General features: G+C 50.4%; 1 protein-coding gene across 9 annotated transcripts in view; it reads right to left on the bottom strand.

The window, feature by feature from the left end:
- Nucleotides 1–17717, bottom strand: part of NFATC2 (nuclear factor of activated T cells 2) — a 92202-nt gene that overhangs the window by 53561 nt on the left and 20924 nt on the right. For all 9 annotated transcript variants that reach the window (XM_085558321.1, XM_085558317.1, XM_085558318.1 and 6 more), the window contains exons 4-5: nt 10251–10453; nt 8236–8408 (exon numbers count right to left, since the gene is read on the bottom strand). In XM_085558321.1, coding sequence (XP_085414447.1) covers nt 8236–8408; nt 10251–10453 — 376 coding nt within the window. The remainder of the gene's footprint in view (nt 1–8235; nt 8409–10250; nt 10454–17717) is intronic.

Here is a 17717-nt window from a genome sequence, read left to right as displayed (position 1 = left end):
TGCCCTGCAGCCCTCACAAAGACAAAATGCTCTTGTCACCTGGAGAAAACGTTGCAGTATTTGGTGAGAAAACTCAAGCATTAAACCTTTCACAGCAACTTTTCCAGCTCTGCTGAACCCTTCAGTCACGAGACAGATTTTGCTCTTAGTAAAGAATAAAGGCAATTCAATATTGTAACTTTCTTAAGCCATTTGAGAGGGCATTTCTGAAATCTATTTAGAACTACTTTAGGACTCATTGTTCTTTTCAAGTATGTAACATCTGGGCTAATATACTGCCAGTTAAAAACTATATATTCAGATTACTTTCAAAGACGCTGATAATTTCTTTCACATGGCTGTAGGATTAATTTATTTCCCAAAATACTCACATTTTTGATGGGTTCCTAATTGGATTTATCACAAAGACAGCTCTGTAACCTCAAAGGCTTAAGAGCAGACAGCAATCATTAAAAAGCATGTCTACAACAGTCAAGAGAAAACATTTAAGTAATGCTCTGGACACTCCTTATTCCTATTCAATCACCAAATTTTGCTTCCAAAACACCCTAAGTCATCAAAATTCCAGATTAACCTACATCTCCTTCCAGCTTTGTTGTGTTAATAGAGGGCTTGGTACCTGCCATCCCAGATCAGTGGTTTCCAAGGCTTTTTCTGCATGAGGAAGGACAAATTTCAGCCTGGAAGTGACCCTGACCCATCTCAGCTCCATTTGGAGCTGCTGCTCCTGGCACGGCCGAGGGCAGCCCAGGAGTGAGCCCTGAGACAAGAGCAGGGGTGGGACCTGCTGTGCCTCAGCAGAGCAATCCCAGCTGAGAATTCCAGCTGGGCTCCCCACACACCCACTGAGGCTTCCCCTGCCTGTTTCACCTTTGAAGAATTCTCCTCCTCCCTCTGGGTGGTCCGAAACCCTTTTCTAACAATGAGAACCCCAGTCATTTTCATTTTCCAAAGTTTCTTTCTTCACCGAAGCCTGTAAGAAGGCTTCACCCCCTTCCCCATTTCCACCAGTACAGAGGTTCAGGGTTCAGTGTGGAGCTGCCTCAGTAGGATTATTTTTTTTTTCCTCTGCAAGAAATATTAATTGCTAATAAATCCCCTTCCTCTAAGGCTCATGATGGGTGCACTGCATGCAATAATTTCACACTATTCCTTCTCTTCCCCCAGGGGTTGGCACTTCATAAAGTGACCTACAGCTACTGGAGTTTATGAGCTTTGAATAAACAAAACACTGTTGATTTAACCAGTTGGGGTGTTTACTTTCAATAGCAACAGTTACTGACACAAGGCAGCAAAGCAAATGCTATAGAAATACTCACACTTGGCCCGAAGCAGTGTGTCAACCTATTAACAGGGGACATTATTTTTCTGTTTTATTTGACTGTTTGCAAATCAAGATGTCATGGACTCGTGGTGCCAAGAAACACAATGCATGCAGTGACACCAGGCAGAAAGGGAGCCACTGTCAGAGCCCTGCAGCAGCTGCAGGGGGCTCAGCCTGCTGAGCAGCCCCTGCTGCCCACAGCCCACCCACTCCTGCCAGCTCCAGCCCTCTGCCCTGTGCCAGCAGCTGGAGAGAAGCTGAGCATGGCCTGAACCCCTGGGCAGCTCACAGGGGATGCACACCTGCCCAAGCAGGCAAAGGTGGCTCTCGCCTCCCCACAGTATCCCCACACCCCTCCTGTTGCAGCAGAGAGGAGATCTGGCTTTCAGGGAAAAATAAAAAAGAGTATTTTGAGAAAACTGATGGGCTGCAGAAGTCTGATGCAGCTCCAAATCTCCCCCACGAGGGTGCCACCCATTGCTGCTGGGAGGTGACAAGGGACAGTCTCAGCTGGCCAGCCTGGCCTGGTGGGAGCTGTCCCTGCCCACGGCAGGGTGGGACTGGAGGAGCTTTAAGGTCCCCTCCAAGCCAATTCTGTAATTCTGTGATGAACTGCTGCTGGAGTGGAGCCCCTCCACACTCTCCAACACCTGACTCCAGAGCTTAGGTTCTCTGCTGTCCCACTGCTGACAGTGGGACATCAGAGCTTTTGTCCTTGGGCACCTGGTCAGGAGGAGCAGGACTGAGGCTCACCTGCAGCTCCATGAGGACAAAGCCACTGCTACCTCTGATTAACTCACAAGCCAGTAATCCAAAATGTGGCTGCTTAAGAGGTGGGGTCACAACTGGCACCCCAGTGCAGTGGCCTCACCAGAACAATTACTCTGCACACCTCTGTCCTTACCCTGCCCAGCGCAGCCCCAGTTCAGCCCAGCTTGCTGGAAGCCTTCAAGCTGGGACTCACCACCCCTGACATGTCTTTCCAAACCTCCAAAGGCTCTTGACCCAGCCACTGACTCCTGCTGGGTTTGAGAAGAGCAGATAGAGCAGGATGTCTGCTGCTAAAGGAGCCCTGACCCCTGGGAGCAATAGCTGAGGTGTCATTTGTTATGGGATTAATTCTTCCACTTCGGTGCAAACCTCAATGAGCCAAAGCAAATATTTCATTCCTGCTGTCACACTGGGTTTATTTACCACGAGCTGCCTGTGGTAGGACTGACAGGAGCAGAGCTGCTGTGCTCAACACTTATCCAGCTCATTAATGTTTGAGAGACTTTGGTCCTCTCCATCACTCCCCGAAGCATCCTGAGCTCTGAGGTGGGGAAAGACAAAGGCTGGGCAGCCATGGAGGACCAAGGGCAGGAGACATCTCCAGCAGCCAGGGAGACATCAGCAAAGCACCCTAGAGAGAAGCAAATTTCTGACCGGAGGGACAGGATAATTTCCCTCCTGGTAGGAGCATGGAGCAGTGGAAGATGCTCAAACCAAGTAAATAAAGCTAATTTCCAGCCCTCCTGGGGAAACCTTGAGAATGTGGTCTAAACACTCTGAAAAGAAGAACGCAGTGTGACTGACAACAGTTTCTAATTTGCTGCCAGCAAGACTTAATCAGCAGTTTGTGCAGAGCCATCCAAGCAAAAAGCACCAAAAATAGAGAGCTTTTCTCCACCTCCTCCTCTGCAGATAATTTACGGTGTCCTCGCAGGGGAGGAGTGACAAGCAGCCGTGGCAGCAGTGTCAGATCAGTGGGATGCTTTCTGTGAACTGCAGCCAGCCTGTGCAGAGTGGCAGGAAGGCACGGCTGGGTTCTCTCTGTGCCATTCCGTGGGCATGCCCAGCATTTCCCCCATCCTGCTGCAGGACCTGCTCCCCAAAACGCTGCTCAGCAACCACACGCTGTGCTCTGCTGGCTGCTGTCCCACCAGCAGCCCCAGGGACCAGAGGCAAGCAGGAGCTCAGCCCACAGCAAGGCTGGCAGCCTGCAGGAGGGGCAGGCATCCCCTTCGCCCTGCCTGCAGCTTGAAAGACTGAAATAGTTCGGTTGCAAATGGTGTCAGAATTAGCTTTTACATGCTGTGCTCCAGGAGGGAGAAGATGTTCTTTAGAGAAAGCAGCAGCTTTTCTGTCAGCTGCGCTTGCAGCCAACTGTGTGACTGTCTTGAAGTTGAAATGAAAGGGGGGAAAAAAATCAATTTAATTCAACCAGCAACCATGACGCTCCCACAACAATCATGGTTATGGGTTACACTTGCAAATAGGTATCTCCCAAGTGCAAAGAGACCATTTGTTTCTGTTTTTCCATCTGAATAAAGCAGGGCTCCTTCTTGCCCGCTGCTGTGCTCCAAGCAGCACAACTCCCAGCTGAGGAAAAGCACTCGCTGCCTTGCCAAGACAACATTCTTTTACATGACTAGCTCTTTCCTCTGTAGTTAATAATGTGTCACAAATCATAGGCTCAGATTGTCTAATATTATGGGAAAATCTACTAGAAGGAGAGAAAAATAAAGGAAACTTCCAGGGAAATTGATTAAAGGGAAATAAGAAATTTGACCCAATTTAATGGAACAAAATACGGTCAATAATAGAAACTATTTACATTCCTCTAGATGGACACACGGTTCTTTAGCAATAAGTTTTGTTTGTTTTGCTTTTTTACCACCTTGGAACATCTATTATAAGACCAAGATTTTAGTCTCCTTCTCTCGTGCCAAGTGCAATTCAAGTTTGCATTTTAAGGGATTCACGAGCACAGCTCGGAGTCAGCAAACACGGATTCCACAAAGCAAGAGCTGTGACAGGCTTTGGGAAGGTCTAACAGGATTCATTAGAATAAAGACTGGGGCACAGAGGAGGACACACTGAGATCTGCATGAAGCAGTTTTTGGTGGCTGACAGCACGGAGCACAACAAGCTGCCCTACTGCCCTGGATTCCATCCTGCTCCTTCTCTGCTCCAGGATGCTTCAGCTGAGGAGGGGAAGAGAACTGGGGCACCCAGCCTGAGCTCCCAGAGGTCATGAGAAATCTGTCTCTTGGAGGGGCAGCCCTGTGCCAGCAATTTCTGTAGCACCAGAGCCCACCCACTCCCCAAAACTGAGCTCCAGCTCTTGGTGACAGCAAAGGGATGAGCTGATGTCACAGAAACCATCCTTGTGGCTCTAAAACCACGGGCTGCCAGTGCCAAACCTCTCCAGGGACAGGGGAGCTCAGACACCCCTCAGCTGCAATGGCACCAGCAGGGATGGACACCTGGGCACCCCGAGGGGCAGCAGCCAGGCCGGGCAGGACACGGGCTCTGATCCCACCCACCCGAGGGGCTCGCTGCCCCTTCCCACTCAGCCTGCACCAGCAGAAGGGATCTGTCACCCTCCAGCACACACCCACGGCTGCGTGGCTTCCTCACCTGCCTGAGCCACGGCCCCTTGCTCCAATTGTCAGAGGGGTTTCAAACGCCTTTGCCTCCTCGGGGGCTTCAGGATGAATCAACAGCAACAGCAGGAAGAAGCTGCTGGACTGGGCAGGCTTGTCTGGGTCTGGGGTCCACTTTAAGGCAGGACTGATCATTTAACAGCACATCACCCCCCTCATCCTCCCACACTGCTGCCTGGGGAGGAACTGCTCCGGATGATGCTCTGAACCTGTGAAATCCCCTCCGAAAATCTGTCGAGTGCCGAATGTGACACAGATGAGGTGGAATCAAGCAGCCCTCTGAAAAGCAGCTGTTTCACAGTTCCTGCTTCACTGCAGCTAATGATCTGCTGACACTGGTGGGAATTCCTCGGGATCAGCTTCTGGGGAGGAGAGCTGGGATACTCTGTTGGTAGCAACAGTGCTGGGGGAGCCCTGGGAAGGGAAATGGGCCCTGCTCCTGGAGCTGCTGCTCACCAAGGCTCTCCCAGAGGGGTCACTGCTGCTACCACACAGGAGGGGTCCTGAGGAGAGCCCCTGGGATTAGGGCTCTCAGGTGGCCAGGCCAAAAACTACCCAAACAAACCAGAAAACAGAGGGGGGGAAAGTGAACCCCAGCAGCACAGAAGGTGGGATGGGAAGAAAACATCCCCCAGCCCCAGGGCCCCTTCTTGGCAGGGCACCTGAGCTCACCTGGGAGTGCCTGGGAGCCCTGCAAGGTGGGCAGAGCTGGGACAAGCTGAGCTTACCACCTCTAGTGAGATTTAGGCTGCACTGCTAATGCTGGCTGAGCCCCCTGATGTTTTTAACTATCTTCCCAGAACCAGGCTGAGATCAGGAAGGGCCACTGAAATGCAAAAAGAGTGCTAAAACTGCAACATACACACTAAATGGCAGAGGCTTTGTACTCCAGATCACTTCATTCCCTGCTTCCTTGAGTTCAGAAAAGCACAGTCCTTAACATATCTCCCCAAACTGCCTTTATATCTATTATTCCAAAAATAAAACTGTTTAATTTTATTCCCTGGGGGATCAAATACTTTTTTTCTTGCAGAAGCTTTGCTGTCTTCTATGCAGCCAACATTTTAATACTTTTATTATAAAAAAACCCACTAACAATAAGCCACTTATACTGGTATCTCCACTCTTGGCTTTTTAATACCCCTAAGACTCCTCAGTGCAAAGACATCTCAGAATAAATGCCTCAACATTTTAACCAAGGCTCTGCCACAGCAGTCACTGCACAGGCAAATTAGGTGTGTGCATACAGCTCAGAAAAATGTGATTTATTCTGCAAACCATGCCTGGATTTCTGCTTGAAATGCAGAGATGGCACAAATACAAGGTGCCATTGTGGGAATGCCTGGCTTACTCATGCTTGCTTTTCCTGAGGAGAATGTGAGTAGGTGGGGGATGATCTGTGGGGCTCCCTGCGGGATCCAGGGCCAGCCTGCCCCTGCCCGGTGCTGTTTTCCTGCCCACAGGGTGTAGGAGTTCCACCTGGAGTTTCCCCACCCCGGGAGCTCCTCGCTGAGCGCTTCCTTTGGCAAATGGAGCTTTGTTCCAGCAGGGACACGTCTGGGGTGGAGGCCACTATTGTTTCAGCCATCTGCTCCCATGGAGGAACGGGACAATTTCCTATGGACAGAGGTGGTGGCTACTCCCACGGCTGTCCCTGCCCCATCACAGAGCCCAGAGGCTTCACTCAGCTGCTGAAAGGCTCTGGCAGTCGGTACCTCCTCAGAAACACTGCCAAGAGACCATCCAGAGCCATCATCCTCTCCCAGCCTTGCCTGGGTTATTCACTTGTACTGCTTTTTAACAAGCTGCCTTCAGTAACTCACTAGCCAGTTTGATTTCCCACCCAGGACTGGCTCCTCTCATTCTAGGCAGTTGTATTTAAGCAACGTCTGCATCTCAAACACAACTCACACGTGAGAGACTCCATGGCTTTCTTCACATGACTTATGGCAAGACAGGTTCTGCTAAAGGGGTGACTCATTCAGGAAAGGCAGAGGAAAACTGTTCATTACTTATCTGTGAAATCCCCAAACCACCAAAAAGGCACCATTTAACAACAAAAAGCATCACAGGATGCACAGGAACCAGTAAAGTGGGCAGAGCCCTTCCAGAAATGACTGTGACACCGGGGGCCTCATCAGAGGCTGCTCTTTCTCAGGATCCAGTCAGTTACAACGAGTGGGAGGTGCAGGTTCTGAGCTCACACACTTATGGGATTTGCACTTCAAAAATCAAAACTGCCAGTTTTCTTCTGTCCCCCAGGGGAATACCAGAACCACCTGTGTTTTCCCTCCCTCAGCCTCCTGAGCTGTGCACCCTTTGGCACTGACAGCTAGAAGAAACAATGACCGGAATGCACCTGAGCCTCAGGACCAAAGCTGTCCCTGCATCTCAGCTGTGCTCCTGCCACAGCTCAGCCCAGACCTGGGCACTCCCCTGGCACACAGGACTGGCCACAGTGCCTGGAGCCAGCCCAGTCTGAATCCAACCTCCAGCCACCTGCCAGTTTGTGGAGGACAGGTTCTGATTGTGCCTCCAGTGGAAATAAAGCCAGGGAAGCAGACAGCCTGGGGACAGCACAGCTGTGTCCCTGCACGCAGCCCCACGCTGCTCCGAGAGCCAGCAGTATCCACCGACACATGCACTAATAAATGCACCACGCAGCAATGCACTAATAAATGAACTTTGCAGAAGCCCCCAAACTCACAGCACGGAGCTTGCTGTCCTCACAAGCCCCCTGAAGAGCTGCCTGCCCCTGTGGGTATTCTCAGTTCAGTCAGAGAAAAAATGAAAGTTTCTAACCAGGCAGAAGCCTGGGAAGCAGTTGGGAAATAATGTAAATAATTCTTTATCTCTCTTGTTCACATCCTTTATAGATAAGCTCTGCCACTGAGCATCGTTCACTGCACACCAATGGTTTGAGATGTTTTTACTTCAGGACCAATAGAATGTGTCTGGACAATACAGCTCCACAGCTCCTGAAGGGAGGCTGCAGACAGGTGGAGTCGATCTCTTCCACCTGCAGCACTGGCAGAACAAGAGGACACAGCCTCAGCTACATCAGGGAACGTTTAGGTTGGATATTAGGAAAAAAATTTTCACAGAAAGAATAATAAAATATTGGAATTGTCTTCCTAGGGAGGTGGTGCAATCACCATCTCTGGATATGTTTAAAAAACAGACGGGACGTGGCACTTGGTGCTATGGTCTAGTTGTGGTGTTAGGGCATGGGTTGGACTTGATGATTTTAGAGGTCTCTTCCAAGCTCGTTATTCTGCGATTCTGTGATACTGTCTATAAAAGAGATATGTATTTGAAACAAATCAGAGTTCTACTCTCAAACCTTCTGATCTGGATTCCCTTCAGACCGCCCTGCCTCAACAGCATCACACCCCCAACCTGTGCGCGCCTGCAGGGAGGAGCCGCAGGCACGCAGCAGCAGCGGGCCCCGCGGGGCACCGGGGAGCAGCCCGGGGTACTCACAGCACTCGATGGGGTTGGAGGCCGCCTGCAGGGACACGATCCTGCCGCTGGGCTCGGGGATGTGCACGCGGAACACCAGGCGCACCCGCGTGTTCTTGCGGCCGATGTCGGTCTCGCCCTTGCGCAGCTCGATGTCCGCGTTGCGCAGCTTCAGGATCCCCGCGCAGTCGATGCTGCAGGAGAAACGCAGACACAGCCCTGCCTCACAGCCCTGCCCGGGGTGGGCTCCGGCCTCGGCGCCCACGGCTGCTCGAAGCACTCGCTCTGGTTAGGATCCAGATGTTCCCGGGGAGAAACCCCTGCCGTGCAGCACCCGGGGGATGCTGCTGCACCTCGCCCCACGCCCTGGCCACAGCAGCAGCTGCTCTCCAAGCACTGAAACCCCAAAGCTTGTTTCCCCAGTGCTAAGCACAGCAGAGCTCCTGCCCTGAAACCCCAAATCTTGTTTCCCCAGTGCTAAGCACAGCAGAGCAGAAGGCAGAGCCCTGCCCAGGGCTGGAGCCTCCATCAGCAGCTCTCCCCAAAGCCCAGCAGCCCTTCCCACACCTGGGCAGGGCAGCTGATCCCCGTGGGGAATCACAGCAGCTGATGCAGAATCCCACTGCCTGCACCAGCCAGGCACAGGAATTCAGCTCCAAAGCAGGGAGCAGACTGCTGTCTCCTCCTTTTGACGGGGTGGACTCTGCAGCCTGGCCTGTGTCATCCTCCAAAGCCCAGGGACATTGCTCCCAGGCAAGGCAGGAGCAGATATTCACTCTCCCATTCGCTGTGTCCCTGCACAAAGGGAGGCTGCAGGGAGCAGGATGGGGCTGAGCAGCAATGGAAGGATTAGGATTGCTTAAATCAGCACTGCAACTTAATATGTGGTGTAAGTGCAGGCTGGCTTCTCCAGAGTCCAGTGGAACCTTGCAAACATGCCGTGTTAGGAAAGTGTGACAATTATTTGTCAAGCTCAGCAATAGTTCTCAGAGCAGGCAGTGAGCACTGCTATTAAACAGGCACTGCCAGCCCATTTTGATATCAGTTCTAAAAACACATCATTTCTCTTCTCTTGATATGAATTAAAATCACATTTGGGGAAGTATAAACCCCAAGCTGCTTCCTACACCCACACTGTTCCTTGCCCTTGCATATGTGCAGGGGTTTATTATTCCAGGGTTCCTTGTTAGGAATGAGGTATATTTTCTCTGAAAATATGAAGAAAGAATGTGGATTTTGCAATGAAGCAGGGGGGCTTAAAAACAAAACTGCTCTGCCAATTTTGTCAGGCTCCTCTGAAGGATGGAGATACAGCTCTTCCCTCTGCAGAGCAATCACTCTCATGCCTGGCACACATTCAAGGCTGAAGTTTTCAGACTGGTGCCCACTTCATCCCTCTGCCTCCATAAAACTGGAAGGAGTAATACAGACAAGATGTGCCTGTACTTGCTTTTCTGTTAAACTATTATAAGAGGAGATCTCACGGCCAAAGCACTTGACTGAGTTCAGAAGAGAGGTTTTGTATTCCATTAAATGCTGTAAAATGCATCCCACCCCTGTTCCTGTCCCAGCAGCACAAGGACTTGAGATTCGAGTCTTCCTTTCCTGAGTGCACTACAAACCCGTTGTGACCATGAGGATGATGGATTAGTCAGACACTGGGTGCTCCATTCCTGGCAGTGCCCAAGGCCAGGTTGGACGGGGCTTGGAGCCCCTGGCACAGTGGAAGGTGTCCCTGCCATGGCAGGGGGTGGCACTGGGTGGGTTTTAAGGTCCCTTCCAACCCAAACCACTCTGTGATTGCAGAAACTGGAATACAGAGCAGAAGTGCTGCATGGTCACCAGCAGCTTTAACCCAGGTGCTTGTAGCTGGTTTTGTCAAAGGGTCCTTGCCCTCATAAACCACCCCAACGTGCTGGAAAGGGGAGTCCCTCCAGAGCATCACTGTCCTTTTCAATGACTTCTTTCCAAAGAGCCAGAACTTCAGTGCCAATGAAATCCACCTCAACCTTGCTAACAAAAAGAAATCTACTCACGTTGCCTTCATGTTGTTTTTTGGTTCCAGGGGGATCTCCAGCACTTTGGTGTTGCCAATGATCTTCTCGTAGCTGGTGGTGGTGACGGTCTTGCCCGTGATGCGATGGACCTGGTAGAAGGCATGGGGCTTCAGGATGCGCTCGTCCGCCGTGCCGATGAAGATCTGCAGCCCCAGGGGTTTGTTCTCCATGTACCCGTGCAGCTGGCAAGACATGAAAAACCTGTGTCACACACTGGGCCTGCAGTGCCTTCAGGAAACCAAGGAGGTTTGCAGACATGCAGAGATAAACGTGGGTATCTGGCTTTGATTCGCTGCTCTTTGAACTCATCCTTCCCCCAGGTGCTGGTTCACCTAAAACCATTCTTCTTGCACTGTATTAAAGCACCACCTGTACAGGTAGAGATGGCATTTTGGATCTGGGACTGAACAGCACAAGGATGTCTTAGCTGACCTTAGAGCCTGGGGTTTCTAGGCCTCAAGGACACAGATTCTTCTGTTTTGTTGGTTTTTTTTGCTGCAAGGAAACCAGAATGCCTCCATAGAGAGGGAGACAAGGAAATTTCTCCTCCTTTATTAACGTCCAAAATTACAAATCAAACCATTCTAAATTTCTCACATAACCAAAAATGAGAACCAGACATTTATCTACCACATAGCCAGGGATTGAGCTGAAAGGGAACTTTATGGTCTGAGACATGCTAAATTTGTTTTCAATTACTCTGTCCACATACAAAACCTTGATGAAGCCATACAAAGCAAATAGTACTGGAAGATCAGAGAAAAGGAAGATTAAGCTAATGGTATTCATGGCCAAACCAGGGTTTTTTTCCTCTTTTTTCTTTTCAGCAGTCAGCAGGAGGTATCCTTGCACAGAAGGATTAATTCCCCCCTGGAAGGGGACCACATGCAGCATCAGTGCAGTGCTGGCAGCCTCCCTCCAGCACAAAGGCAGAGCTATCACTGCTCATCCAGCACGCATCCTGGAGGCAGCACAGACAGGGGCTGTGCCCCAGAGACCCCCAGCCACGGCCTGGGCTGCAGCCTCCCCTGGCAGGAACAGCTCCATGAATGGCTCCATTGAAGGGTCTGAGCAAGAGCAAACTGCAGAGCCCAGCCCAGCACCTCCCACACCTCGCTGGCACCGCGGTTCCGGGGCTGGGGAGGATGGAAATGGGGCAGGAGGCTCTGTGCAAACTTCAGCTGGCTCTGGGAGCCAGGGGAGGGGCAGGAGTGCCAGGGCTGGTACTGAGGGAGGGCCAGGAATGTGATAAACACAGCAGCAGCCGTAGGCACATTTAGGAATGGGTAAAGCAGATGGGAGATGAAAGGCAGCAGAGGCCAAAATGACAGATCTGCTGGGAACAGGCACTGATGGAGCAATCAGCCCCTGCTGATCCACTGGGAGCCACAAACTGCCCTAAGTATGGCACTTCCAAACTCCAGCATTTCCTGCCCTTCAGTGCAAAGCCTTTACCACCAAAACCCATCCTGTGTTCACAAGGGGAAGAGCAGTTCCTGAGCACTGAGCGTGTTTATTGTCATGCCTGACAGATAATTCTGGGTGGATCCAGCAACGAGCATCCTTTGGACAGGAGGGTTATTACAGGCACAGCAAAGCAGCTTGTGCTCTCCCCTCTGCTCTGGCAGAACAAAATCCCAGAGTTATGGGTGGGAGACTGAAATGGAGGAAAACAGATAATAAATTACAAAAGAAAATCTGCCCCCAGTGAGCACAGTCAGTAGCAGCTGTAACAGAACTGGCTACATACACAGGGTTCAATACTGACCACCTTTAAAAGTAATTTTAAGTGGTGTTTGCTCATCTACAGAATAAGTTCTGAAGCCAAAACTGCTCATGGTTGTCCAATAAAGTGCATGTCTGTGGGTGTGTGTTGTATAAATGCACACAGACTTAAAGAAGAGAGGAACTGATTCCCTGTTCATATGGCACTGTCTGTATTATCTGCTGGCCCAGGGGCATAAAACACACAGTAAAAGGCCTCCTGATCCTCCACAGAACCAGATTTTAAATCAGTTGTCTGGTCAGTGGAAGAAAATTACTTTTTTTTTTTTTTTAGTAATTGATGGTATTATGGCAATGCTGTAGGATGATGTAATTGTAAATTCAGAATAGCATTATAAAATGCAAATAAAAAGAGAAAAAATATATGAAAAAAAGTCAAATGTCCCCATTTAAAAGGGATTATCCTTGAGCTAATTGCATTTTCAGGGCTAATATAGGTGATCATTTACCATAACCATTTCCATCTACCTTTCACTTGCTGTGAACACAGCAGGATGACTTAAAATTGGAAAAAATGGAGATGAACAGCTCACAGAAACACTCCAGGAGCTCTAAAATCAGAGTTTTACACTCATCTTCACCACCAAGAGCTTTAGTCATGTCACACCAGCTCTCTCTTCACCAGCACCAGTGATGCTCACCCTGCTCGGCAGGGACAGGGATGTGTGCTGCTTTGTGTAGAGAAAAATCACTGTGAGCAAGAATGAATGAATGAATACATCAAATCTACACTTCAGAGGTGTCCCTTCTTAAAACTGACCTGCTGAAGATTGTCACTGTCAATAAACACCTCCACTACCCCAGGCAGCTGCTTTAATATTTAACCACAGCGCCGATCTTTTCTCTGGAGAAGCAAAGGAGGAATAAATTTGACCCTTAAACTGTGAGAAATGAAGATTTAAAATGTTTTTTAAAACACTAACTTTGAAACTCATTGTTTCCTCCCTTAGCAACCACCAAGCTGCTCTAAAATCTCTGTGTTTCAGAGATCTAAAATCCAAAATCTCTGTGTTCTGCTCATCGGAGCTGCTCCCTCCAAGCCCTTCCAGGGGAGCAGCAGCCCCACACCAAGGGGTGCTTTCACTCTCTCTCACTCTTCTTTCCATGGAGAAAACAAAATCATCTGGATTTCAGTTTCGAGAGAGCGAGGATCAAGAAAGATTTATGAATATAGAACTCTGGGAGGAAATATTTTTGTGCATTATAAGGTGACCTATTCACAATAAAACTCCCCCAAACTGTATACAGATCAAGCTGGAAAAAACCCAACTCCTTTGAGTCACATTTGCCACAAGGGGAAAGAGAAGCCAGACATGATGTGTACCTTTCCAGACTCTATTTTGGGACTTTAAGATCCTATTTCTTTCAGTTGAAAGATTTTTCTTAAACTTTGCTTTTACCCGACTCTTATAATATTAACACAGCCAGACATGGGCTGGTCTGTGACCTGAGGAAATGCAAAGCACTTTGGCAGATAAACAAATAACATCATTCCAAAAACAAGGAGACTTTTCTTGTTTGGTTTGCTGCTATGATTGGGTTTCTAAACAAAATTGAAATGCGTGGCACGATTAAAAGCATCATCTCACCTCTGCAGAAATCAAATTCATTCTGCACTCCATCCATGGAACAATACCACTCAAATTTGGGAAAGGGGAGGATTTGAGTGCCATTTGCTGAAGGCACCTGTGTAATTCTGCATGCAAAAATGAGCAGATGTGCCTTTAGCTGCTGAGTTTGCTCCAGCCTTGCTCCAGCTGTGAGCCAACCTTGATCCAGCCCTGATCCATCTCTGCTCCAGCCCTGCTCCAGCCCCAGCCCCAGCGCTCTCTCCGAGCCTCCCAGACCCTCTGGGAAGCTGCTCTGAGCCAACAGCCCCGTTTCTGTCCCCTCTTCCTGCTGCAAGCAGCTCCAGCCTTGGATGTGGATGGTTCATCCCCATCGTTAATCCCCGCTGACCACAATGATGTCGGGGATTTTTCTGGGGAGGTCTTTGCTCAACAAGGCTCATAGCGAGATGGAAAATGTCACTGCATTGTCTCGGGGAGAGTGGCATATCAATAACTGTCAGGAATTCAACAAAGGCCTCGTCCAGCCACTGTATCATGTAGCAGCTCCTCTGCCTGCCTCAGTTCGAGCTGACATTGAGCAACAAAGCCCAATCTTCTCACATGGTTTTGTTCAATTTAATGTACTTGGGACACTGCAAAGAAACGCAAACCAGAAGGAAATCTTTGCTGACTCCCTTTTGCTCCCTACCAAAGCTGTCTAAAAAGGCCTCTGTAGACAATCCTTTGAACATCTGATTCTGCCAAATTATGATTTTTTTGATACTCAGTTTTAAGTGTTTCTTATTTTGATGACAGTTTAGACAAAATTCCCAGGGCTGAATCTCACTTGCTCTGCTGCTCCCTACAGTAAATGACAACCAAATTCCCAGTGTCTCACTGGGATTTCTGCCTTCAGATGGGGTTAATACAGGTCTGGGACAGAGACACAGACAGCAGCTCTTGGGAGAAGGCAGTCAGGAGGGTTTGCTCCTGGCTGACCTCACACTGTAAGCAAGTTGTTTCCTCTCTGGGCTCCAGTTTCCCTGCCCCTGCTTTAGGGAGGCTTGGACTGTCTCAGACAGTTTAAAAGAAGAGGCACAGCACATCTGCCCATGTGCAGGGAGCAGGATTTGGAGATCTCATTTTCACAGCTGGCTAAGAAAACCAACTGTGTCATGAAAGCTCTTCCATGCACACTCAAGAGCTAAACCTCCCCAGCAGGACAGGACTCGCTGTGCCACGAGGAAACCAGAGGGTGAAAATGTGATGATTTTGACAGAATCCCACTGGGAGAGTCCCTCAGCACTGGCAGCAGTCAGCACAGCTGGACCCTTGCCAGCTGTGAAAATGAGAGGTGCATCCCCTGTGCCACCCCGGTGTGGCACAATGCCTGACAGCAGCCATGGTGACAAGGGGCAGGATGTGGCAGCACCAAGAGCACCCTGGAGATGAATCCCAGTCCAAAATGATCGATTTGACTGCACTGAACCAAATCCCCTGAGCTGAGCCCTCTGCCAGGGGCCTCCTGCAAGCTGGATTTGGGGCCCAGGAACCCACTATGGACTCAGGCACTGGGCAATGGACTGAGTGTCAGCCAGATCTTGAAAATATCTTGGCCAAAAAGCATTTTTGTGGGGAAAAAAAAAAAGGAAAAGAGAAAAAAGAAAAAATAGCAAGTCTCAGGAATCTCTCTCCTCCTCAGTTTCCTTCATGCTGAAACCCACAACACGAGGCATGGTTAGAGAGAACAACTCGGGTCTGCTGGAAGCAGCAGGGTTCAGCAGTGGTTGCAGAAGGAAAGAGAGAGCCCAGATAATTTTCCCTGAGCAGCAGCAGCAGGCAGGAGGAGTCCTGTCCCCCCTAAACGCCCTGAGCCTGGTGAGCAGGACGCTCCCCAGGACACGGCAGAGCTGGCTGGGAGCCCTGACCTGGCACTTCCAGCTGCACAGACATCAGTCTTGAGAGAGCAGGGAGACCTGGGGGCTCAGCTGGGCAGGGAAGCTGTGAGCAGAGAGCTCTGGTGTGAGCTTGCAGGGCACTGCCCACCCTGTGTGAGCTCCTGCAGGCTCTGAACGGGGTGGGCTCTGTGCTGGAAGCGCCCACATCCGAAATTCAGCTTTGCTTTACACAGTTCTGCAGCGAGAAGCTACAGGAAGCAATAACTAAACCTTGCATCTGCCTCTTCCAGGAGTGTTTGTGAGCCACAAAGCCTGCACAGCACAGGCATGCCCCTCTAACCAGCTGGTACACGCTGCTTCCCTCCCCTCTGCCAGGACTCCTGGCCATCAAAAGCAATGTATTCTCAATTAGGCTGGACAGCTTCAGTCAGAGCTTTTCATTCACCTCCGCTCAGAATTCCAGCCTTGCCTGCAGCACAGCAAGGGCGCTGCTGACCTGCCCCTACATTTGATGATATTGGTTCTGAAGGGAATTTCCCAGATGCAGTTAAAATCCCTGGTTTGGCCACTGCACATCAATCCCCGCAGCAGCACGGGGAGCAGAGGGAAATCAACCCACGGCCAGAGCACAGAGCTCCAGAGGCCCCTACAACGATCCCATCGTGCAAAGGAGCTCTTTAGCCCTGCAGGTAAATCAGGTGTGAAGGGTGCAGGTGCTTCATCACACCAAAACCCCCGCAGGAGCCAAACCCAGCTCCAGAGCAGGCAATGATGGCCACGGGTGGCACAAAGATGCTGCTCAGCACCACCAGCTCCAGCACAGCCTGGCCCTGCCCTGCCCTGCCCAGGGGCTGGGGAAGGTGGGGAAAGGACAAACTCAGCTGCTGGATGTGCCCTCGGCAGCAAACCCCCCTGGCAGGGCTGGGGGGTGTCAGCAGGGCTCCAGGGTGAGAGTGCGAATCGCCCCCTGAGCTGAGATTTGGTTCTGAGTTTCCATCAAAGCTCTGCTTTCACTGACACACCAGTGAATTAGCTGGATGTTGGAAGTCACATACAGTTAAAAGTCAGCGCCCCACGGGAAGCCCGGGCTAAGAAACAATGTCTCCTTTGACTGCGAAACCACAAGAAAACACAGACGGCAAAATTCAAATATAAAAGGAAAGTGGAACATACGTTTGTTATTGTAAAGCAGCTCCTGTGAGCTCCACTAACAACTCTCCCATTCCAGCTTCTTTTTAATAAGAAAAATAAAAAGAGGCAGTGAAAGTCACCACAATTTTAAAAGTTAAAGCCCAGGGGAAGGTTGGGCTGGCTGTGCTGAACAGGAGCCCCTCTCTGCACAGCTTTCCTGCTCTGGAGAGAAGCCTGGCACACAGGGCTGGAGGGGCTGGGGGTCCCTGCCCCTGCCCTTACCTGGGCACGGGGGTTCTGCAGCCCTGCTCTGTGTTTGGATATTGCACCAAGATAAACAGCTGGGCTGTGGATTTAACCTCTGCCATTATACTCCAGGCTGGGCTTGCTTTGCCTCCCCCCTCCCTGTCACATCCACAAACTCTTTGCACAGGAGCAGCCACTGCCTTTCCCACTGCACAGGCTCCTGCACAGCCTTGGCTGGAGCAGCTGGGTACAAATGAGCAGTTTTGGGATAAAAGAGCTGGGAATCAGACACACCTCCCCTCCTCTGTGGTCTCAGTGAGGGAGAACCTGCAGGATTATCCCAAAGCAGTTTTGGGATAAAAGAGCTGGGAATCAGACACACCTCTCCTCTGTGGTCTCAGTGACAGGGGAACCTGCAGGATGGAAGGAGCATGGAAACTTCAGCTTTGTCCTGGCTACAGAGCATCTCCTGGCTATTCTCAGCACCTTCACATCCAGGGGACACTGACAACCCTGAACCCTGAGCTGCTCTACAGTTAACACAAGCTGTAGGTTCCTCCCAGGAGTGACTCCAACACCTGAGCTGGGAGCCTGTGCTTCTCCACAGCCCTGAAATCAGACATGTGGCCATTCCATGGCACACAGGGCTTCTCCCCCTCCTCCTGGCACTGCCCATGTCCCAATCCAGCTGCCCAGCTCTCCAGGGGCTTTGGCCACCTCCTCCTGCCACGCCTGGAGTAGAGCCCTGAGCACAAACCCGAGGCGTGACACGTGAAGAGGAAGCAGCATCAGAAAGATGAACCACAAGATAAGGCTTGGAGGATATGAGATCTGCT

This window comes from Lonchura striata, chromosome 20 (genome assembly GCF_050655825.1).
Source record: "Lonchura striata isolate lonStrDom1 chromosome 20, ASM5065582v1, whole genome shotgun sequence".
NCBI classification, from domain to species: Eukaryota; Metazoa; Chordata; class Aves; order Passeriformes; family Estrildidae; genus Lonchura; species Lonchura striata.
The sequence above is the reverse complement of the archived record's forward strand: the minus strand, read 5'-3'. Positions and strand labels throughout refer to the sequence as shown.